The following is a 24,369-nucleotide window of genomic DNA, read 5'->3' as shown; positions in this document are numbered from 1 at the left end:
TCAAATCATGTATCTGGTAAGGATCTAGTATTGAGAATATACAAAGAACTCTTACAACTCAACAACAAAAACAATGTAAAAGTAGGCACAGGTTTGGATTACCATTTATCCAAAGAAGATACAGAAATGGCCCATAAGCACATGAAAAGATGTTCAACATCATCAGCCATCAGGGAAACACAAATCAAAACCACACTGAATTACCACGTCACACCCACTAGGATGGACTTAACAAAAAAAAATAAAATAAAAGGAAAGGAAAGGAAAATAACAAGTGTTCATAAGGATATGGAGAAATTGGAACCCTCATACACTGTTTGTGGGAATATAAAATAATGCAATCACTGTGGAAAACTCTTTGTTGGTTCCTCAAAAAGTTAATATAGTATTACCACATGATCCAGCAAGTCCACTCCTAGATATGTACTCAAGACAATTGAAATATATTCCTGCAAAAACTTGTGCATGAATATTCACAGCAGCATTATTCATAATAGCCACAAAACAACCTAAATGTCCATTAATTCATAAATGGATATGCAAAGTGTGGTATATCCATACAATAACACGGAACCATCAAAAGGAAACAAATTCTGACATATACTACATGAATGAACCTTAAAGACATTATACTAAATGAAGAAGCCAGACACAGGGATGCCTAGATGGCTCAATCAGTTGAGCATCCAACTTCGGCTCAGGTCCTAATCTCATGGTTTGTGAGTTCAAGTCTCGTGTTGGACTCTGTGCAGAGAGTTCAAAGCCTGGAGCCTACTTCGGATTCTGTGTCTCCCTCTCTCTCTCTGCCCCTCCCCTGCTCTCTCTTTCTCTAAAATAAATAAACATTAAAAATTAAAAAAAAATAAGCCAGACACAAAAGGACACATGATTTCATTTATAGAAAATGTTTGGAACAGGCAAATCCATACATACAAACAGAAAGCAGATTAGTGGTTGTCAGACACTGGGAGAAGAGGAGGAATGAGAAATTCCTACTAATAGGTATGAGCTTTCTTTGTGCAGTGATGAAAATGTTCTAGAATTGGATAGTGCTGTTGGTCAGTGTGTAAATGTACTTAAAAATGACAAATATATCTATATATATAGATATATATATATATAGATATATATATATATATAGATAGCCTGGGCATTATATATATAACATAAGAAGACGCTGAAAGGAAAGAGAAGACAGACCAGTGAAGAACCTTGAGATCCAAGGAAGAACACAGTGGGTGACTTCCCTGTGTATTCTTTTTGTCTCATTATATTCCAGACTTGGGCCTAAAGAAGCTAGCAGTTCATAAATGCCAAGAGGAGCAGCTGAAACAAAAGCTTCTCTCTTTAGCCAAAGAACCAAGAAAGGGGTAGCGTAGCAAGACAGAAAACTCTTAAACAACAACCACTCTACTCCAGCCAAACGCCACAAAAGACACTGGTCCCACCCATAACCACACTAGCAAAGGCCCAAGGGGAAGCCTAGACTTCTACCTTCCTCAGGTTGTACAAAGGCTCTCTCCCATCCTCCAACCACCAGATGTCAGGACCACATAGTGAGCCTACAACTTTCACCCGCTTCTGACTACAGCAAGAGCTGTAACAGAGGATACCACTACAGACCCTGAAGGATAATAAGGAAAAACTACTAACAATTCTATACTCATAAATTTGATAATTTAGATGAAATGGACCAATTTCTTAAAAAACGTGAACTACTACAACTCACCCAACATGACACTGCTAATTTGAATAGCCCTAAAACTAATAATATTAAATTTGTAATTTAAAAATTCCCTTCCTCAAAAATTTCCAGGTCCAGATGGTTTCACTTTAGAATTTTACCAAACACTTAAAGAATTAACACCAACTGTATATAATCTCTTCCAGAAAATGGAAGAGAAGGGAATGTATTCCACTTCATTTAATGAAGCTAGTATTACCCTGATACCAAAACCAGACATAGCCAGTACAAAAAAAGACACTTACAAATAACCTTCATAAATACAGAGGAAAATACCTTTAATAAAATATTAGCAAATAGAATTCAACACTGTATAAAAAGGAATTTATACATCCTGACCAGGTAGGATTTACTCCAGGAATTCAAGGCTGTTTCAGTATTTGAAAATCAATCAGTGTTACCCACCAAAGTAAAAGACTAAAGAAGAAAAATCGCATGATCATATCAATTAATATAGAGAAAGCATTTGACACAATTCAACACCCATTCATGATCAAAACTCTCAGAAAACTAGGAATAGAGGGGAACCCCTCAACTTGATGAGGTACATCCACAAAACACCTACATCTAACAGTATACTTTATGGTGAAAGAGTGAAAGTTTTCTCCCAAAAACGGAAAACATGGCAAAAACATCCACTCTTATTACTCTCAGTCAACATAGCATGGGAAGTTCTAGTCAGTGCAGTAGGCTAATGAAGGAAATAAATGCATACAAATAAGAAAGGAATAAATTTGTCCTGAGCTTCAGATGACATGGTTTTCTACACAGAAAATTCTTTTTTTTTTTTTTTTTTTTTTTTTTTTAGCGTTTATTTTATTTTTGAGACAGAGAGAGACAAAGCATGAATGGGGGAGGGTCAGAGAGAGGGAGACACAGAATCTGAAACAGGCTCCAGGCTCTGAGCTGTCAGCACAGAGCCCGACGCGGGGCTCGAACTCACGGACCGCGAGATCATGACCTGGGCCGAAGTCGGCCGCTTAACCGACTGAGCCACCCAGGCGCCCCTCTACACAGAAAATTCTAAGGAATCCACTAAAACAAAACAAAAACCTCCTGCAACTAGTAAGTTTAGTAAGGTTACAGAATACGAGATAAACATATTATACTTCTATATATTATCGATTAACATTTGAACACTGAAATTTAAAATGTAATACCACTTACACTTGCTCAAAATGAAAATTAAATACTTAATGAGGGCACCTAAATAGCTCAGTCTGTTAAGCACCCAACTCCATCTCAGGTCATGATATCATGGTTGGTGAATTTGAGCCCTGCATGGGGCTCTCTGCTGTCAGCACAGAGCCGACTTCATATCCTCTGTCTCCCTGTCTCTCTGCCCCTCCCCCCTCCCAAAAATAAACATTAAAAAAAATTTAATACTTAAGCATAAGTCTAACAAAACATGTATAGGAGTTATATGCAGAAAACTACAGAATGATGATGAAAGAAATCAAAGAAGATCTAAGTAAATGGAAAGACACTGTATTCATGAATTGGAAGAATCAATGTAGTAAAGACATCAGTTCTTCACAAACTGACATATAGGTTTCACCCAATTCCTATAAAAATCCCAACAACATTTTCTATAATATTGGTAAATTTACTCTAAAATCTATATGGAAAGATAAAGGAGTTAGAATAGTTAAAATTATTTCTTTTTTTTCCCCTACACCCAACATGGGGCTCAAAGTCAAGACCCCAAGAACAAGAGTCACATGCTCTACTGACTGAGCCATCCAGGCGCCCCAAAACAATTTTTAAAAAGAAGAATAAAGTGGAAGGACTCAAACTACCTAATTTCAGGATTTATTATATAGCTTCAGTTTTATACTATGTGGTATTGGAAGATGTACGGACACACAGGTTGATAGAACAGAGTAGAAAATCCAGAAATTGACTCACACAAATATACTCAACTGATTTTTGACAAAGGTACAAAGCAATAATGGAGAGAGCGTAGCCTTTTCAACAAATGGTGCTATAGCAAATTGGACATTCATAGAAAAAAAGACTCCAGGGGCGCCTGGGTGGTTCAGTCGGTTAAGCGTCCGACTTCAGCTCAGGTCATATCTCACGGTCCGTGAGTTCGAGCCCCGCGTTGGGCTCTGGGCTGATGGCTCAGAGCCTGGAGCATGCTTCCGATTCTGTGTCTCCCTCTCTCTCTGCCCCTCCCCCGTTCATGCTCTCTCTCTGTCTCAAAAATAAATAAACGTTAAAAAAAAAAAATTAAAAAAAAATAAATAAAAAAGAAAAAAAGCTCCACTGAAATCTCAAATTTTATATAACAAATAACTTGATATGAATTCACAGACTTAAATATTAAACAGAAAACTATAAAACCTTTACAGAAAAACATAGGAGCAAATCTTTTTGAGTTTTAGGGCCAAAGAGTTCCTAGACTTGACATCAAAGACTGATTCATGAAAAGAAAAGTTGATAAACTGGATTTTATTAAAATTGAAAATTTTTATTCTGCAATAAAGGATTAAAAAAGCTACAAACTGAGAGAAAATATTTGGAAACCACATATCTGACAAAGGACAAGAATCTATATTAACAAATCTCAAAACTGAACTGTAAATAAAACACATTCAATTAGAAATAGGCAAAAGAGAGGTGCCTGGGTGGCTCAGTCAGTTGAGCTTCCAAATCTTGATTTCAGCTCAGGTCACAATCCCAGGGTTGTGAGATTGAGCCTTGCGTCAGGCTCCATGCTGAGCATAGCGCCTGCTTGAGATTCTCTTTCTCTCCTGCCCCTCTCCCCAACTTGTGCTCTCTTTCTAAAAATAAAAATTAAAAGAAAATAGGCAAAAGAAATGAACAGACATTTCCCCAAAAAGGATATACAGGTGGTAAATATGCACATGAAAAAGTGTACAATGTCATTAGCCATTAAGGATGTGCAAATTAAAACCTCAATGAGATATCAATATACACCAACTGAATAGCTAAAAAGAAAAATTGTGGCAACCCTAAATGCTGGCTAGGCTGCAGAGAAACTGGGTCACTCATATATGATGGATGGGAATGTAAAATGATATACCCACTCTGGACAAGTTTGGAGTTTCTTTAAAAGCTAAACATGGATTTACCATATGACCCAGTAATTGTGCTTCTGAGCATTTACCCCACAGAAATTAAGACTTATGTTCACACACATACTGTACATGAATTTTCATAGCAGCTTTATTTGTAATAGACAAAACTTGAAGCAACGCAGATATTCTTCAGTGGGTGAATGTTTAAACAAACTCTGGTACATGCATACCACAGCAATAAAAGGAAACAAATTGTTGATACACATAACTTTAGAAGGTTCTCCAGAGAATTATGGTGAGTGAAAAAAATTCCCCAGAGTTTACATACTGTATGCCTCCATTTATATGAAGTTCTTGAAATGACAAAATTCTAGAAATGGAGAACAGATTAATAGTTGTCAGGGGTTATGGAGGGCTGGAAGGAAGTAGGTGTGGCTACAAAAGTGTAACATCATGGATCCTTGTGGTAAAGGAAATGCTGTCTTGACTGTATCACTGTCAATATCTTAGTTGTAATACCATACTATAGTTTTATGAAATGTAATTATTGGGGGAAACTGGGGGCAAAGATACACAGGATCTCTAAGTATTATTTTTTTAGTGTTTATTTATTTTTGAGAAAGAGAGAGAATGAGCAGGAAGAGGGCAGAGAGAGAGGGAGACAGAGTATATGAAGTGGGCTCTGCACTGACAGCAGAGAGCCCAATGTGGGGCTTGAACTCACAAACCATGAGATCATGACCTGAGCTGAAGTCTGATGCTTAACCAAATGAGCCACCCAGGCACCTCTAAGTACTATTTTTTATGGTTATATACGAATCTACAATTATCTCAAAGTAAAATCTTCATCTTTAAAAAAAAGAAAGAAAAAAATTGCCTTCGACTTCAGATGAATTCATTGTCCTTCCACATACCAGGCTAGTTTCAATCATTCGTTTGGCTCCACCTCCTTACTCTAGCCACCTCCTCCTCAATAGATACCACCACCACCAACAACAAAAACTAACATTTATTGGGCATTTGTTATGTGACAATTTTATGTGGTAGCTTTACACAGTAGGAACTTTACATATCTTAATTCCCTTAATCTTCATAACAGGTAACTTTGAGTTTTATTCTTCATAGGAAATAGCTTCAGACACCACTCTCTCTAGTTCATTCTCACCCATCCTCATCCATCCACTCCTTTTGTTTCCCTTCCTTTAATAATGAAGTATGGCCATTCTCCAGATTAAGGGCAATTCTTTCACTTATGCACAGGATCCTATTTTTTCAGGATCCTAACTCCTTCCAATATCCTTCTTGTATTTTAATGGTTTATTTATTTGGGGGGGGGGGGCAAAAAGAGGAGGGTACAGAGGATCCAAAGCGGGATCTGCACTGACAGCAGACAGCCCTATTTGGGGCTTCAACTCACAAACCGAAGGATCAAGACCTGAGCTGAAGTCCTATGCTGAACCAACTGAGCCACCCAGGCGTCCTTTCTTCTTGTATTTTTTAAACGTCTGCTTTTCTATAAGCGCTATCCTGTCTGAATTTAGGTGTGCTCATGTCTCCTGCCACAGTTAAAAACAAAACAAAACAAAACAAAACAAAACAAAACAACCTTCCCCCAACCTTACTTAGCACCAACTATTCTCACTTTTCATAGCGACGGTTCTTAACTGTTCACATTGGCTTTAATTCCTAAACTTCCATTCATTTCACAATCCACCACAACTTGCTTTCTGCGTCTATTCTATGAAAGCTGACCCCTCCCCTTCATTTGACACACTACCCATTCCTTCATTTAAACTGTCTTCCTTACATTTTCTGACATCACCACCCTGTGAGTGTTCAACTTAAGTGACACAGGTAACCTAAGAAGAGGGAAACGAATGTAAAACAAAGCAGGGCATGTGACTGGCCAAGGAGGCAAAGGTAAATGGAAATAGTTACTTTTTGAGACGGGCCTCCTGAGACTGGAAGACAGGGCTAAACCAGGTGTTAACACAAAGCCACCGTGACTTTTCACCCTTGCTTTCACCTTTCTTCCCTCATCCTTTGGGGGCCTGCAGGTACTCAAGGAAAGGTAGAGGGTTTTGGCCCTGTGAGAGGCGGCGGAGTCCGGTTTCGTAGCTTCGAGAAGGGACGGCTCTACCGGCGTCCACCGGTGGGTGATGCTCCCGGGCCGCCAGCGGAACCCGTCCGCGGGGCCGCTGTTGCAGCTCGGAGCGGGGCCGCCGGGCAGCGGACACGGCCGCGCGTGCATGGCAGCGCTTCCGGCCCCGGTCCAGGCGCGAGCAGTCTCCCGGAGCGCCCTGACGCGGCGCGAGGAGCGTTGTGTTGACTCCGGGCTGCAGCCGCTGCGGGTCTCCGAGGGGCCCGAGATCGGCTCGGTATAACCTGCGGGCGGATCGGAGGCTGGCCCCAGGCTCCGCCTGCCGCTGGCGCTGAAAGGAAAGCTTGAACAGCCTGGGCTGGGTGTGCGCTTTGCTCTCCGCCTCCCCAGTCCAGCCCCGGCCTGCGGCGATGAAAAAAGGCGTGGGGGTGGGCGTGGGGCCGGGGGTAGATGGGGGGGGGGGGCGGGGAGATGAAGGTTAAATGGGTTTCTCTGCAGATCCAGTGCCGGTAAATCCTGCGACCCCACACTTAAAAAAAAAATGAAGAAATTAAGGCTTAAGGAACTAGAAAGTCGCCTGCAACAAGTGGATGGATTCGAAAAGCCCAAGCTACTTCTAGAACAGTATCCTACCAGGCCGCACATTGCAGGTAGGGCGGCTGGTGACCAGGTCTTTGCTTCCCAGGGTTAGTCCCGTCTACTTACTCCATAATGAAAATGGAAGTTATTTGAATACAAAGAACGTCTAGAGGAATTCTGCTCTGAGATTGCATAGCACGTTAGAGAGGACTATTTTGACACTGCAGCTAAAGACAGCCCCCCCCTTTATTGTTTTACTGTTTAGTTTTCTGCACACCCCTTAACACTGTCAGACATCATTTTAATGTTTGTTTCTGTCTTTATACCATAAACTCCTTGAGGGTAAAGAATTTCTCGGTCGTGTTCACACAATGAATGAATACTAGGGTTGGTAGCCAAAGAACTGAGTTTAACAAATCCAGAATAGGTGCTATAAGGATGAGGATGAGTTTCAATTTTTAATGACCCAGAATCATCAGTGTTAATGTAAGAGATTGATATTGGCAGTACAGGAGAAAACAGGAAAAAATATTCATATTTAGTAAATCTATTACCAGAGTCACTGAGGAGTCTTAGGAAAATTAATTTGGGAATCCCTGCCAGCTCCAACATAGTTCTGTTTCTAAGCAGTCAATGAAAATCAAGGAAAATACATGCATACCTGCACTTAACTCCAAAGTATTGTCAGAACTCCAAGCAAACTGGCACAAAACTGTGTCTGGGTTAAGACCTATTTTCTCAATTTAGATGACTTTTTTTTTTTTTTTTTTTTTTTGAGAGAGAGAGAGAGACAGAGTATGAGTGGGAGAGGAGCAGAGAGAGAGGGAGACAGCACAGAGCCTGATGTGGGGCTCAAATTCACAAACTGTGAGATCATGACCTGAGTTGAAGTTGGACACTAAACCAACTGAGCCACCCAGGTGCTCCTAGATGACTTCTTTAATGTATTCTGGCTGTAGGGTTTCTTAGTGAAGTCTAATTTTTTTTTTTTAATCCATGTTTCATACCCATGGTGCACCATGCACGTGGATGTACTAATTCTTTGAGATACCAGCTCGAAGTCACTAACACCTGCAGCAGTAATTGGGACAGCAGTCAGACTGCAGTATCCCTCTAATTGTGTTTTTCATAAAACCCCTGGATCCTAGGGCATCAGTGATGGCCAGTAATTCTTGCTGGGTTCAGATATCCACAGGGAGATATCAGTGGTGTTACTCACGCTTAACTTTTAGTATATATCCCACATCTTTGTGTATTTGAAAGATTGCTTTCTTTTTTTTTTTTTTTTTTTAAATTTTTTTTTTCAACATTTATGTATTTTTGGGACAGAGAGAGACAGAGCATGAACGGGGGAGGGGCAGAGAGAGAGAGGGAGACACAGAATCGGAAACAGGCTCCAGGCTCTGAGCCATCAGCCCAGAGCCTGACGCGGGGCTCGAACTCACGGACTGCGAGATCGTGACCTGGCTGAAGTCGGACGCCCAACCGACTGCGCCACCCAGGCGCCCCGAAAGATTGCTTTCTGATCTCAGCAGCTTCCGCTGTGCTCCTCAGTTCTCTTATTAGTTCTCATTAGTAGATATGCATATATATCTGTAGATCATGAGTATATGTGTCTAAAAGCTATATTGTAGATATAGGACTTCTCCTTTCCCATTCTATCTTGAACTTAGGGTACCTGTGTTCTAGTAACAAACTTGTTGCCAAGAAGTTCTGTGCCATTTTAATGTTAATGTTGTTCAATATTAGTGGCTCCCAGACTTACAGATTTCACAGATCAGTAAAATTTCAAAACAGTTTGGAGACTGACACAGGGTTGCCAAGTTGATATTTTGACAAAGACATTTTTTAAACTTATTTACATTTCAACATCAAATAAAGAACTAATGTATATGTGTGTATAGCAATGTTTTGAACAGGCTGAGGAAAAAACATTTTAACCTTATTTTTCTATTTTATTTTGAGTTTTGTCATTCCTGGCATTGTCAGCAGAGTAGTTTTTGGGAGCCACTGGTGTGCATTATTGTTCTTTATATGTTTTTAAAAATAATCTGGAACACCATTTGGGGAAGAATAATGCAAAACAAGAAATTATGTTAGTCATTTACATGAATTGGATTTTGGTCATCAACTTGCTCTTATTTCCTAATGTTTTTTATCTTTTAGCGTGTATGCTCTATACAATCCATAATACATATGATGACATTGAAAATAAAGTGGTTGCAGATCTAGGATGTGGTTGTGGAGTTCTTAGCATCGGAACTGCAATGTTAGGAGCTGGGTAGGTGATCCCGTATGTAATGTTTGGGTATAGGATGGCCTTAATAAGAAACATAAGTAGAATTAACTGATTTATGAGACTCTACAGTATGAGATGAGGGGAGCAAGAATCTGATACTGAGCACATTATGAATGAGCAGAACAACAACAAAAAAATTAAAACACAAAATGGTTAACAGCAGCTATCAGATGCCTCCCTTATACACACCTCAGTTTCCAACCCTTGCCAGGTTGGGAAATCATGCTGTTGAAAGGCAATACTCACTCTTACTTTGCCAGTTGGGTTAAAAAAGTATATGGTTTTGATTTTGTCATTGTTTTGACTTGGGAGCTATAAGTAGTCACTCTTTGTGTTTTGTATTATAGGCTGTGTGTTGGATTTGACATAGATGAAGATGCATTGGAAATATTTAATAGGAATGTGGAGGAGTTTGAGTTAACAAATGTTGACATGGTTCAGTGTGATGTGTGCTCATTATCTAAAAGAATGTCCAAGTCATTTGATACAGTAATTATGAATCCTCCCTTTGGGACCAAAAATAATAAAGGTTAGTAACAAGAATCATGTGTACTGCTGTATTTGTAGAAAAGCAAGTTTTAAAAGTCATTTTCTTATTGATTGGGCTAAATGATTTTATCACTATTCATTAAATAAACCATCTCTTACCTATGTAATTAGTACAATTTCAGTTAAAAAAATTTTTTTAAATGTGTATTTATTTTTGAAGGAGAGAGTGTGAGTTGGGGGAAGGGGAGAGAGAGAGAGAGAGAGAGAGAGAGAGAGAGAGACACACACACAATCTGAAGCAGGCTCCAGGCTCTGAGTTGTCAGCAGAGTCCAACGCGGGGCTCGAACTCATAAACCGCAAGATCATGACCTGAGCCGAAGTCAGATGCTCAACTGACTGAGCCACCCAGGCGTCCCATACAATTTGAATTTTTTAATGCATGGCTAGGGAATCGAATTTTTCGATCTTTGTTTTCATCTATTTGTACTAAGTGAATAGTCTTTTTATTCATTTACTATTTATACTGTGCTTTCAAGAATGACTTACCTAACCCTTATGAATGATTATAATAATCCTGTAAAGGCTGTTATACTTTTTTTTAAATTTTTTAATGTTGATTTATTTTTGAGAGAGAGTCAGAGTGCAAGCAGGGGAGGAGCAGAGAGCAGGAGATACAGAATCCGAAGCAGGCTCCAGGCTCTGAGCTCTCAGCACAGAGCCCAATGTGGGGCTCAAACTCATGAACCATGAGATCATGACGTAGCCAAAGGCGGACACTTAACCAACTGAGCCACCCAGGCACCCCAAGGCTGTTATGCTTCTAAAAACCTCTTTTTGATGCCTTAACACATGAGGGTTTCAACATGTATCCATTAGTAACAGTGACGGACTCTGGCTATTTATTTTGTGTATGCTTTGGGCAAGGAGGGTAGGAAGTTGGTAAGAAGATATGAAAAGTTTTCCCTCCAGCCCCCATCTGATTCTGATTACTATTGTTCCTGTTCTCTTCTTCCTTGAAAGCTGTTAATTTGGAATATTAAAAGTTTTACTTTAGCCTTATTTAACCAAGATAGTATAATTCTGGTTTTATCCTATCAACTTTAAAAGATATTTAGATATTTTACTTATTTGTATCCTGTCTTTTTGAAGGAACAATTTGAAGTGTCTTTTGGAATTTGGAAAAAAAAAGTTTTTAATACCTGGTAGTCATTTAATCTTTTATTTTGATAACAGATATATAATGTAAATAGGAGCTTTTTCTATCTTAACAGGGACAGATATGGCATTTCTGAAGACTGCATTGGAAATGGCAAGAACAGCAGTGTACTCTTTACACAAATCCTCCACTAGAGATGTAAGTTCAAATCATCATGATATTGTCAGTTTAAAATTCATGACAGTGTTTTTAAGGATTTGTTGTGAATACTAATTACCAAGGTATCTATTTCTCCTGACCTTTATAAACATCTGGCACTTAGAAACTGAATTTTCCCTTTAAGTAGCTAGCCATTTGTGATTAGCTTTCTCCCAGCCTTACATAACTTCTTTTGCCACAGATTTGCTCAGGCAGGAACTGGTACCAGGAAAGAGACTTAAGAAGTGTGGTATAACTGCAGTTATAATATGTCCTAGTTAGCTAAGTCCTGATACTCCCATTGTCCCTTTGTGTGCATGAGGGAGGCAGTAAGACCTGATTTTTAAGAACACTGAGCCTGGAGCTAAACTGATTTGAATTCAGAACCTACCTCTTCCATTCTTCTTCTTTGCCAGCATGTAACATATGGGAGTATGTAAGATGTATTCTAGAACACTGGGTATATTATCTATCAATATAACATAGTGATCAAGGACACAGACTGTAGAGCCAGACTGCCGAGGTTCATATCCAGACTATGGTTTCCCTGTGTTATCCTGGTCAAAGTACTTGAATTTAGCTTTCTTGGTCAAAGTACTTGAATTCAGCTTTACCACCTATGCTACTGTACTCACCGCTACACTTACAGTATTGAAATGGCTTGGTTTCTTATTTTCAAAATACTACCCATCCAGTTGAAAAAATTTTAAGGGTCTAATGAAACATAAAAGCTTGAAAACTCAATATGAAATATTAGCAGTAAAGCAATTTTCAAAAACTTATTTTAAAAATCATCTCACATTAACATGTTATCTTCAGCATATTCAAAAGAAAGCTACAGAATGGAAAATCAAGATAGATATTATTGCAGGTAAGACAACTTTTTAAGTTTTTCACAAAACAAATCTAAATCCTAATTATTTAAGGACAATATATATCAGCCCAACCAGATTTTGTATATAGATGCTGAGAAAAGATATCATAGAACATGTTTTCAGTTTAGCAAAATTCAGTTTAGGTGATGGGTAATAGGTAATGGGTTGGAAATGAAGCAAAGGCAGGGTAGAGTGTTTGGCTAAAACTGTCTCAATTTATGCATTTTACTGAAAATTTATAATAGCACCCAACTATTTGGTCACACCGGGCTCAGAACAATATATAGCATCGTAGTGACTTAAGAGCTTGGGCTTGGAGTGGGTCAGACCTGTGTGAAATCCATTCATGGAAAATACCACCAGATTATGCCTCATTACTTTTTTTTTTAATTAAAGTTTTAATGTTTGTTTACTTTTGAGAGAGAGCACGCACATGCACAAGCAGAGGAGGGGCAGAGAGAGAGGGAGACACAGAATCCAAAGTAGGCTCCAGGCTGAGCTGTCAGCACAGAGCCCTACTGGGCGTGTAAACTGTGAAATCACGAGCTGATGTCAGATGCTTAACCAAACGAGCCACCGAGGCTCCCCGATTACTTTTCTATTTCAATTTTCTAATTGTCCCTGAAGTCAAAGAACATGAAGCTTTTTTCTTTTAGTGGGGGATAGGATGTAATCATCCACACTGTAAATGTTTGATACATTTTTATTAATAAATTGGGTAATATTCACAAACATCAAAATGGGCAGAACCTGTAACTAGGAGCTAACTGTAAATCCAAATAATTTGGAAGGCCTGAAATAAGAATAGGGGAAATATCTTTATTTGATAATAAACTGTCCAGGATTAGCACTGTGGTATTAACCATGTAACTAGATCAGGTATTATTAATAATAATTAGTAATGTAATTATACAGTCTTCCTATTTACCCAATACTGTCATTCTATACCTAGTTTAAGGTATTAGAATATGCAACCTGGAGCACCTTAAAACAATTCCACATATACCAAACCACTGCCTTGCTACTCCAAATGTTGTCCTCAGACCATACTATTGACATCACTTGGGAGAGGAGTCTTGCATAATTCTAGGGTCCACCCAGACTTACTGAAATACACATTTCAAAAAGATTTGATTTGAAGATGATTGACTGCACATTAAAATTTGAGAGCTGTAGCCTATAGAGTTAGAATTTATGTTGGGAAACGTGAAGAATAGGCTGTCTCATTGCCATCCCTCTAAAAGTGTTAAGTTTGGAGAACCTACGTTATTTCTTAGATTATGAAAAATGGATTTTCATTTGAGAGCTTAGTAGGAAAATAATTACTTACTACCAATACTAAAATCCAGAGAAGAAATTAAAAAATAAGCATGATTATGATCGCCAGCTATAGATTATTAGGAAGTTAAAAATAGAAAGGTACTATCTCTTTTGTTCAACCGTTTTGGTTTTTAATGTTTATTCATTTTTGAGAAAGAGTGCTAACGGGGAGGGGTGGAGAAAGAGGAAGACAGAATCTGAAGCAGGCTCCAGGCTCTGAGCTGAGAGCGCATAGCCCAAGATGGGGCTCAGACCCACAAACCATAGATCATGACCTAAGCTAAAGTCAGACACTTAACCGACTGAGCCACCCAAGCACCCCAACTGTTCCCTTTCACACTCTTCCCCATAACCTCAAATTATGGTATAAATGACCAAAATAACAAAAATGCCAACCTCAGTTAGCCATAGCTAATCTCACGGAAATAGCAAGTCAAACGTTCTCCTTACCAGGGTTAATTTAAGTACTTCCTTAATTTTTTGAATGTATGTATATATGTCAGGGGTGGTAAATGTTTAGAAATGTAATTTTTATTCTTAGATGACTTTTGTTTTCTAGAGTTGCGATATGACCTGCCAGCATCATACAAATTTCATAAAAAGAAATCAGTAAGTCTGATTCTGGCTTATCTACATTCAGTACTGAAGAACTTTTCAATGAGTGTTTCCAGTGTTAACAAGTTGCCCGAGTACATACAGAAAGCCAGCAGGAGATAGAATAATTATCTATGGGAAAACAGTTAATATTCTGGTTTAAGTAAATTCTTTCTCATATGCTTTAGACACAAAAATAAAAAAAACTAGGTTTTTGCTTTTTTATATAGTACATATTTTATTAGTTTGTACTAATACATTCTCATATTACAAAGGCAATTTACTGGAAAGATCTTTTGATATTTAAATCATTTGAAATAACACAAACAGAACTATACATTAAAAAAAAATCCTCATTTGTATAACAAAAAAGACAAGTTAAACAACAAAAAACTTTCCTTTCTTACAGGTGGATATTGAAGTGGACCTAATTCGGTTTTCTTTTTAAAAGCGTCTAAAGACAAAAAGCAGCTTAAAACCTAATTAAGATGAATAAAAATTTTTTTTTTACTAAACTACTGGTCTCCAGCACCATTTTCTGTTTTCTGTTGTTTTAATGCAGGTTCCTCTTCTTTGTCTGTTTCTTCTCTTGCTCTTTTTGCTGGTCCTACACAATAACAGAATTTTTGTTATGTTCACTATATAGGCATTACTCTATTTTAATACTGAGCATAATTATCAAAAATAGTTCTGTTTAAAAACAACTTCCCAACACCAATGAGAAGGCTTTTCCTTTAGTACAGATCTTCTGCTCTCTAAACTTATCTTCCAAACATCTTTTGTTTTCTACTTGTAAAACAGGATAACTTGTGTAAAATCACTGTCCAAGAATGTCACTATACAGAAGTTGAAAAACCCACATTGCTGTCCTTTCCCACAAATAATTTCTCATGAAAGTACAAAAGGACTTAGAAAAACTTACCGGATGCACCATTTTGATCGTGTTCATCATCACTATCAAATTTTGTTTTCTTGCCCTGAAACTGTACTTTTCCTTTAGCTGACCCAGTCTGGGCAGCTTTATTTCCCTTTCCCTTTCCTTTAAATCTGCGACCTATAGAAACATAATGAGAAATCCATTAAGAAATATTTTAAATCTCTTGTCAGTGTCTCTGAACAAGCAAATGAGTTAAAATAACCAATGGTCAAAGACAAATCGGAACTAATGACCTTTTGACTTCCATTTGTTTAGAGATTCTTGTTGATCTTCTATGATTTTTTTCAATGCTTCTTTTTCCACATCTCCTTCTAGTACTTCCCACGTCACTTCTTTGTTCCTTAATTGTAGGTTACCATTATTTGCATCTTTGGCTTTATCCAGTGCTTCCTTAGCTTTTTCTTTAAAAAGAATTATCCCCTATACCAAAGACAGACAATGAAAGCCACACCCTTAAGGTTTTTTTTAGATCCATAGTTAATTCCTTTGCTCGAGTTATTTTTCCTACCTTGCAAATCTTCAATGCCATTACCAGTTTCAATGAATTTTACTAAACTTCAGGAAGGAAGTTACTACAAAACTCATAAGTCACTAATATCAACAGTTATTCATAGTATAATTCAGAAAATATCAGACATCACATCCAGTGATGGCAGTAACAAAATGGAAAGTAAATGAGTAAGTAAAAACTATTTCATAAACACATTAATTAAAAAATTATTTTATTTCTACTAATGTTGTCTTCTAAAAGATAAGTTTCGGGGCACCTGGGTGGCAAAGTCGGTTAAGCGTCTGACTTCAGCTCAGGTCATGATCTTACGGTTCGTGGTTTCGAGCCCCACGTCAGGCTCTGTGCTGACAGCTCAAAGCCTGGAGCCTGCTTCAGATTCTGTGTCTCCCTCTCTCTGACCCTCCCCCACTCATGCTCTGTCCCCCACTCTCTAAAGAAGTAAACACTTAAAAACTAAATAAAAAATAAAGTGTCTATGATTTTTAAACTGATTGCTAAAAAGCACATGAATGTTTCCAAACCTCTTTTGCTCCTCTGACAAAGTCTATCCATTTTATTTCACCATGACTTGAGAAAAGGATGTGCAAATCCTCTCTACAGGTCTGATCATCTAACTCCCCTGAAAACTTCAGCAAGCAGCCAATCTTCTCTTCTAGAGATTTCTATAAAAACATACAAAGCAACAAAGAAGTTTCTTAAAAGCAACCACAAACAGCTTAAACCACTCTATACCTAATACATGGAAAAGGCTATAAATTAAAATGCTATTTTGAAGTAGTTTAACAGTGCATTTTCCTATGTCATCCCTTGTTCCACAACAGCTTGATTTTAACTTAATTTCTTCAACAAGTAATATTTACTTAGGTATATATGTTAATAAATAAATCTAGTTATTAAGTTACTTCTCTGGATAAATCATGATTTTAGGCAATATTACTGGGCTATGACTTTCATACAGTAACAACTATAGACATGCCTCAAAAAGTCCTCACTTTTTAGTCTCATAAATTTGAATTAATGATTTCTTTGGATACCAATAATACTTACCATTTCAGCATGTTCTGCTAACTTTTGTTTTTCTTCTTGCTCTCTACAAAAGAAATGTTAGTTAGAACGTTTCCTTTTACTGCACGAAAAAATTAAATCCTGATAAAGTTAACCTCAATCACGATCACACACTGCTTAGTAATCAAAGCCAGTCCGTAAGTTTTCTGATTGTTCAAGGCTGGGATGCAACACAATGTGGCCCCCAGATTATCAAGGCAGCTTAAGATCTCAATGTTTCACTAGCAAAAGAAAAATCTACTGCTACTCATTTCAGAACTCATCATCAAGCGCCACTTCCCAGAACCATTAACTCTATCCCTGTTAAACCTTTAAGGAATTAAAATGACTGGCTCAACGTACTTACTGTTTAGCTCGTAATTTAGCTTCCACTTTATTTTGCTTTCTTTCTTCATTTTTTTTTGCAAAGTAATCTTCCCTAAAGAACACAAAATATAGGGACTGAGTTCATGAGAACAAAGGTAAGATGCAAATTATTTTGAGTGATTTAAGCACAGGAAGGAATGTTACATTTTCTATCAACATAATTACCTAAAAATTCAAAAGATGTCAAGGAAGTTACTTATTTTAATAGCTTTAGTAAAAACCAATTCATATTCCATAAAACTTACAACTTTTAAAAGTCTACAACTCAATTTTTTCTTTTTGTATATTCAGAATTGCACAACCATCACTACCATCTAATCTCAGAACAAAAAGAAACCCAACACCATAATAATCTCACACTGGTTTTCTCATTCATGTGTAGGAAAAAAAAGTAAACTAGAAGTTATGTAAATTCTTTAATGTTTCATAGAATTTTCTACAGTGTTACTTTCACAAAAGGAGAAAATTCTACAATCTCTGAAACCCAAGAGTAAGATCTATTATGAAAATTACATTAAACAATACTTTTGAGGGTTAACACTGATTGCACGATTCATCAGTTTTCTCTAAGTCCATCAGATTTAGCACATGGCATTTGAAAGACTGCGTAATGAGAAAGTAGGGGACAATGGCCTAACTTTACCACAAAACGCTCTGGTTTGTCCCAATTTTTGACACATACACACACACTAAAGAATGTGGTCCAGAGCACCTGGGTGGCTCAGTAGGTTAAACCTCTGACACATGATTTCGGCTCAAATCATGATCTCAGACTGAGCCCCGTATTAGGCTCATCCTGAGTAAGGAGCCTGCTTCAGATTCTCCCTCTCCCTGTGTCCCTCGTCCTCCCCTGTGTGGGCACTCTCTCTCAAAAACAAAAACGCGATCCAAATCCGTATTAAATAGTCCTTCGTACTAACAAATATAGACATGTATAGACTATGAGAACTAAGAACAGACTGGAAATTGTACAGGGATTGATTCTCTAACCACACCAAAAGCCCAAATTTTACTATCTAACTTGATTATACGTTTTAGATGCAAAATAAGTACTAAAACTTAATCTTTATTAACTGCTAACAGTGAAAAGGTACTAAAAAACACTTAAGGTCTCAAAGGACTAGTAGTTTCCACTGAGCAAATGTCAAGTATTTATCAAGGAATGCCCAAAGATACTAAAAATATTGTCCTTACAGGAGATGCTATTCCAAATTCTATATGCCAATGTGTCAACTCCATATAACTAAGCAGCCAAAAGAAACATCAGCATAAAGACTTACTTGAAAAGTATTAGCAAGTCTGTGTCTTTATACTTCTGTCCAGGGGTGTCAACAAACTTCTTAGCAGATTCAATACTCTCAAACACAACAAATATTGATCCCTATGAAAAGGGGAAGAAAACCCTTTTTAAAAAGGTATGTCCCATATATTTTTCAACTAGATTAAGTCTGTTAATATCATACAACTGTACCTTAAATGCTTTGTGCAATGTTCTTCTCATCTGAATATTTAGTACTTGACCTTTATCTTCTAACCATTCTTTTATGTCATCAAGGGTTGCATCAGTTGGGAAGCCTTTCTGTGAAGAATAGAAAGAAATGGACAAATGACTTCTCAGGTAAACAATTTATCAGAAATTCTGACTCATTCTGTCTTGAAACCAAGCCAAGGATACACATATCCATCTCCCTCTGTCCCTTAAATGTTTAACAACAGCTCTAGTTAAGAGCCACTGTACTCCAGTGCAATAAAAGTGACTAATTTAGAATTTGCTTCAAAATAATCTACTTGGGACAGAGATAAAACAAGATTAATTGTGTGTTAATAACTGAAGTTGGATAATGGTACATTATACAGTCAATCTACCTTTGTAGGTCTGACATTTTCCAGGAAAAAAAAATCTACTTAAAAAAATTAAGATGCTAAAGAAAATTACTATCAAGACTGGCTATTGATAAATAAGATGTTGATAGGCACTGGGTGCTTACAACATGCCCAAGATTTTGTACAATGGTATATAAGGGTTTTTTTCATTTAATTCTCATAATAGTTCTATAAAGTAAAAAATATTCTCCTCGTTTATGAAGATAAGGCTTAGACAGGTTAGGAACATTGCTCAGGAACACACAGTAAATGGTAAAGCTATGATTCCTGAGTCCTTATCCTTATCCACTCTACCAAATGGTTTTTCTAAATAAGATATATTTAAGATATAATTAAGTGCGTTGTTAAAGGCCTACTTACAATATACACAGATCTGTTTTTTACATCATTCTTATATTCATCAGTCACTTCAGGGAGGGGTTTGCTTGGAGATCTTCTGATTTTAGTTTTATCTTCACTTATTTCCATGAGTTCAGCCTTTGATTTGCTCAATGCTTCTACTATCACATTAAAGTCTGTTGTTAGACGGTTTAACCTGAAGAATATATATAAAAGGATCATAAAACTTCATAGTAGCACTTGTTAACAGAAAACTCTAAAGATGATTTTAAAAAGGTTTTTACCTATTGAATTTTATCATTATCTCCAAAGGTACCCAGCCTTCATCCAGTTTAATCTGTTCCTTTAAAAATTTGTCCCGTGGCAAATTGAAGTCACCAAAATAATACTGCAAGATAATTACATTATATTTCAGAGCACTGTATAATATTGACTCCAATTCTGAAACTGTTTTTTTTTAATTACCATTACATCACCATGTTCTAGTCTTTAAAAATACATGTCATAACTTAAGAAGCAATAAACATTGTCTCCCAAATATACTATAATGAAACACTTACAATACAAATTAAAAAGATAAAACCAAAAATTTATTACTGAAACAATGTAATTAGCAGATATGTGAATAGACTATAAAGTCTTTAAAAACACAGTTAAGGATTTAGTATATGAGAAGCCTCTTGTTTCAAATCAGTGTGTGAAGAACAGATTGTTAAATAAAAAGAACTGGAATAAACTGATTAATCTCTCTAATTTTTAAAAGTTAAAAAAAATAAGCAAGTGTTTATTTAAGCATAAAAACACTATTTCTCAGTATAAAAGCAAAAAAGTCAAGAAAACTATACATGGAAAGACCCAGGTATGACTACTTGGAATGCCAAAAGTAACTAAAAAGTAAAAGACAAAGAAGTTTGTTAATAATTCTTATAAATCAAGGGTGAAGAAAAAACTCTGAAAACCCTAATAGAAAAATGGGTAAAGGACATCAAAAAATTACTAAGAATGTAATATAAACATATAAAAGTTCAACCTCATTATTAATCAAAGAAATGGAATTTAAAGCAATTAAATAACACTTTTCACCTAACAAACTGGCCAAAATTCTAAAAACAGGAATACCTAGTACTGGCCTGAACACAGACAAATGGTCATGCAGGTGGAGATGTAAACTGGCAATAAGTATCAAAGGTTTTAAAAAAATGTGTATAACGCTTGAGCTGGAACATCTCCTATCAGTGAACATATTTACCAAGATTTATATATAAAGATATTCATCACAGAACTCTTACAGCTAAAAAAAAAAAATAGAAATACCCTACGTCAAACAGGGGACTGGGTAAATAACTGAGGACACAAAACTTTACTCCCCCAAAATGCATCCATGTGTGATGGGGAAAGGGAAGGAAATAAGAATTATGTTAGTGTGAGCACTGACCACAAAGTATGAAGGGGTATTCATTAGGTTTTTAACTTTGATTAGTGCAAGAGAACAGAATTTGAGAGGTGGCAGATTGTGGAAGGGACATTATTAACTCTGTCTATACACATCTTTGTACTTTCTAAATGATAAACTGAAGTTTGTAATTTTTCTTCACAAAATTATAATGAAATTAGTACAAAAACTTGTAGCACAGGATATTTTAAATGGCAGAGAAGTGCCACTTAAAAAGTTCTGAGAATTGCAAAAACCACCAAATAATATGATCTGAAGTTCCTCGGTAAGAACAGAAAACATTAAGAGATAATTTCCCACAGAGCCATTATGGACACTGAAAAGCTTCAATTTAAATATAATACCTAAGTTCAAAAAAATGCTGACTGAAAATAGACACTCCCTCTCTCTCTGCCCCTCCCCTGCTCTTGCTCTCTCCCTCTCAAAAATAAACATTAAAAAAAAAATAGACACTCTGTTAAAAGTTGTAACAGCCCAGAACTTAGCTTAATTGAGCAGACAAATCTACTAGGACCTTAAAATAGATAAAGTGTTATTTAACAGAGAAGTTGCTTTACAAAGAATTTTTACTTTATTATGTGCCAGGAACTCTTCTGAATGTTTTACATTTTATTAACTAATGTAATCTTCACAACAACCTTAGGAGGAGGAGGGTACTATTATCCTCACTTTATAAACTGGGGAAGGAAAACAAAAAAGTAACATTAGTCTATAATGTTACCTTTTGAAAGGTTTGCAGGTCTTGGATTTCATAAACTGATTTCACTAATACAAAACTCTACACTATTGTGAGTTCATCTAATTCCAAGTATCAAAGACAAACCAGATGTTTAATACTCGACACGAAATGTTTAATAGGTCAGCATAGTGAAATTAAATGTTCCTTCTGTATTTGTTTTGAGGCTCTACATTTCCTTTCAAAGAAAGAGCGCATTTTTGCAATTTAATATCACAAGAATCCTACCTCAATTTGATGACAGATTTTGGCCTCGAGAGCAGCCATTTTTTCATTATCACCATTTTCAGCCATTGTGGCTATCTGCAAATTTTCCCAAATTGGCATAAAGAGGTTATTATTTTTTTTACATACCACTCAAGACTAAAAGAATGTTTTAAAGTTATCAATTATTTTCTAAAAAAAATCAACAATTTTTAATTTCAGTTTCAATTTCTCTACTCAATTCTCAAATTTCAACAAAAGAATGTTGGAATAAATGATGGAACATTGAAAAGGATAGATAATCTGCAACCCTTTCAGTAAATCACGTTTCCATCTCTACAACAAAGCAAGTAGTTATCTTCACTTAGCTGATCAAGAAAGCACTGGGCAAAAACTCCATTCAACTACTTACCAACCACGTCCAGCTTTAAGCAGATCACCATCTGTCAGTATATTTCGATCCATCTCAGTTCTATTTGTTTGGCGTGGGTTGCACGTCTTTTAAAATTACTCACAGCTGACTTACCAAAAACTTATCAGCGAAGATTAAGTATCATAATGATACTTGAAAAAATCAAATATTACCATCAGGGTTAGATTAAAATCTGTATGTTAAGGAACACGTGATAATTTAAGAATCTGGGGGCACTAAAATAATGTTAAGCTGGGGGTATGCCCCCGAATTCACCAATATATTGGTTAGCCTTACAACCAGTTTCCCGTTTCACTTCCCTGACGTTGGCATTGAAGGAAAAAGTGAGGTTGTGAGGCTGGTTTGCTAGGGAGCACAAACCAACTTTTCTGACTTCAAATGACTTGCCTCCAGTGCTCTATTAAACCACCCAGTCATCCACATTTACAAAAATATATTTGCAAGAACTCATAAGGATAGATGCCACTAGCTGACTCTAGTGAACTATCTTTGGTACACTTCTTCAAGTTATCGCTTTTCACACTGTAACTGCTATGCAGTAATCTGGATGCACACTGGAAGCTCCTATAATAGGTATTTGTATGGTGCCATTCCACTACAAAATTTGCTCGATCTTATGCATTGTTTGCCGACCACAACCTACATTCCTAAATTATTACCATGATCTAGGGTCCCTTACAAAGCAAAGGATGAAACAGAAAAGAACTGTTCCGTCGTTACAAGACTTCTTTGGCCTACCCAATTTTGAAACTTCCGTTTCACGAGATAATGTACAACTAGAAGTGAAATATTACCTACACTTTCTCACTTCGCACAGAATCCTTGACGTGAGTGAACGAGGGATACTAAAGACCCTAGAGAGGTGACGCTAGAGGAACACCTGCGGCCCCCATTCCCCGACCTCCAGTTGGTCCCACGGGATCCAAGGGCGCCTCCGGCGATTCACCACAGCCAACCACCTCACAAACTGAAAACACTGCCCGAAACGTCCACCTTCGGCAACACCGAAACACGGAGAAGATAGGAAGTCGAAGACGCAGTGGGAATGCCGGCAGCCTCCATCCAAAGAACCCGCCTGAGTCCAGTCCCAAAGCAACCACTGGCCCGCTCCGACCCCAGCACGTGCGGGAAACCCCGGTTCCTGCATTCCTCTCGGGCCAGCTCTGCACCTCGCCGCGGCCCGCGCCCCTCCGCGGCCAGCCCAGCGCGCCGCCTCGGGCTGCGGCCCACGCGGCGCTCGCCCGGAACATGCGGACCAAAGTAGTGGACGCGCCCGGCGTGAGGCAGAAAGGAAAGGGAATTCGCCGCAGCCACGCAAAGCATATCCTTTTGTACTTCTCTTTTGCCACCCTGAGTTGCTCACCTTTAAGGTCCCGGTCCCACAGAGCCACGCCACAAAAACACTAACAGCGACAACAACGTCTCCACTTCCCAGCGCCGCCGGCTGGCCTACCGCGCGTAAGGAAGATGGGGGCCTTCCCGGCAGCCCTCGCGGCCCAAGTGGGCGGAGCTTCGGGCGGCTGGAGCCAGCGCCGCGTAAGGAGTATGCGCGCCGGCCGTGGGCTCCCACGGCCCGCGAAGTCCCGCCCCCTCGCCAAGGAGATTGGTTTGAAGTGTCCTGCAGGGTGGTGGAGAGTGTTAGGGTAAATATATATTAAGTATTTCTAGACCGGGTTTGTATCTCCGGTACTTACTTCGGCGCTTCATGCGTATGAAGTTTTGGCTTTTTTTCAGATTATACTTCTCAAAAAATTTGTTTTACTTGATCCGTATATATATCTAAACTTTATCGCGTTGTGATAGTTCTCAAAAAAATGGCAAGTGAAATTTTTAAAAATCAGGGATTCAGGAACCTTAAGGTTGAGAAAACAACAGAGTAGAGCGTTTAGGAGCTGGGAATCTGGAATCCGATTGCCTGCGCTCAAGTAATGGCTCTCCTTGTTTACAGACAAGGGGACAATTTACTCAGCTTCTCTGTTCCTCATGTATCAAGTGGGGCCAATGATAAATATTACCTACTTCATACAGTTGTGAGCATTAA

General features: G+C 37.8%; 2 protein-coding genes across 4 annotated transcripts; one reads left to right on the top strand and one right to left on the bottom strand.

The window, feature by feature from the left end:
* Positions 1–7,061: 7,061 nt before the first annotated feature.
* Positions 7,062–14,915, top strand: METTL5 (methyltransferase 5, N6-adenosine). Of its 3 annotated transcripts, none has more exons than XM_042994654.1 (8): positions 7,062–7,166; positions 7,388–7,539; positions 9,635–9,749; positions 10,115–10,296; positions 11,529–11,611; positions 12,431–12,482; positions 14,366–14,415; positions 14,810–14,915. In XM_042994654.1, the coding sequence occupies exons 2-8, from the start codon at positions 7,431–7,433 to the stop codon at positions 14,846–14,848; spliced, it is 630 nt and encodes a 209-aa protein (XP_042850588.1). In that variant the 5' UTR covers positions 7,062–7,166; positions 7,388–7,430; the 3' UTR covers positions 14,849–14,915. The 3 variants fall into 3 exon arrangements, with proteins under 3 accessions (XP_042850588.1, XP_042850590.1, XP_042850589.1); XM_042994655.1 differs by lacking the exon at positions 7,062–7,166 and adding an exon at positions 7,190–7,253; XM_042994656.1 differs by lacking the exon at positions 12,431–12,482.
* On the bottom strand, positions 14,612–23,774 carry SSB (small RNA binding exonuclease protection factor La). The gene is made up of 12 exons (XM_042994653.1): positions 23,692–23,774; positions 21,920–21,994; positions 19,787–19,890; positions 19,524–19,698; positions 18,751–18,858; positions 18,560–18,660; positions 17,260–17,331; positions 16,896–16,938; positions 16,370–16,510; positions 15,571–15,757; positions 15,323–15,454; positions 14,612–15,007 (listed from the first exon to the last, which is right to left on the bottom strand). The coding sequence occupies exons 2-12, from the start codon at positions 21,983–21,985 to the stop codon at positions 14,916–14,918; spliced, it is 1,221 nt and encodes a 406-aa protein (XP_042850587.1). The 5' UTR covers positions 21,986–21,994; positions 23,692–23,774; the 3' UTR covers positions 14,612–14,915.
* Positions 23,775–24,369: the final 595 nt, after the last annotated feature.

The sequence above is a fragment of the Panthera tigris genome, chromosome C1 (assembly GCF_018350195.1).
Source record: "Panthera tigris isolate Pti1 chromosome C1, P.tigris_Pti1_mat1.1, whole genome shotgun sequence".
Lineage (NCBI taxonomy): Eukaryota > Metazoa > Chordata > Mammalia > Carnivora > Felidae > Panthera > Panthera tigris.
Note: the sequence above shows the minus strand (reverse complement) of the source record. Positions and strands in the feature narration are given on the sequence as shown.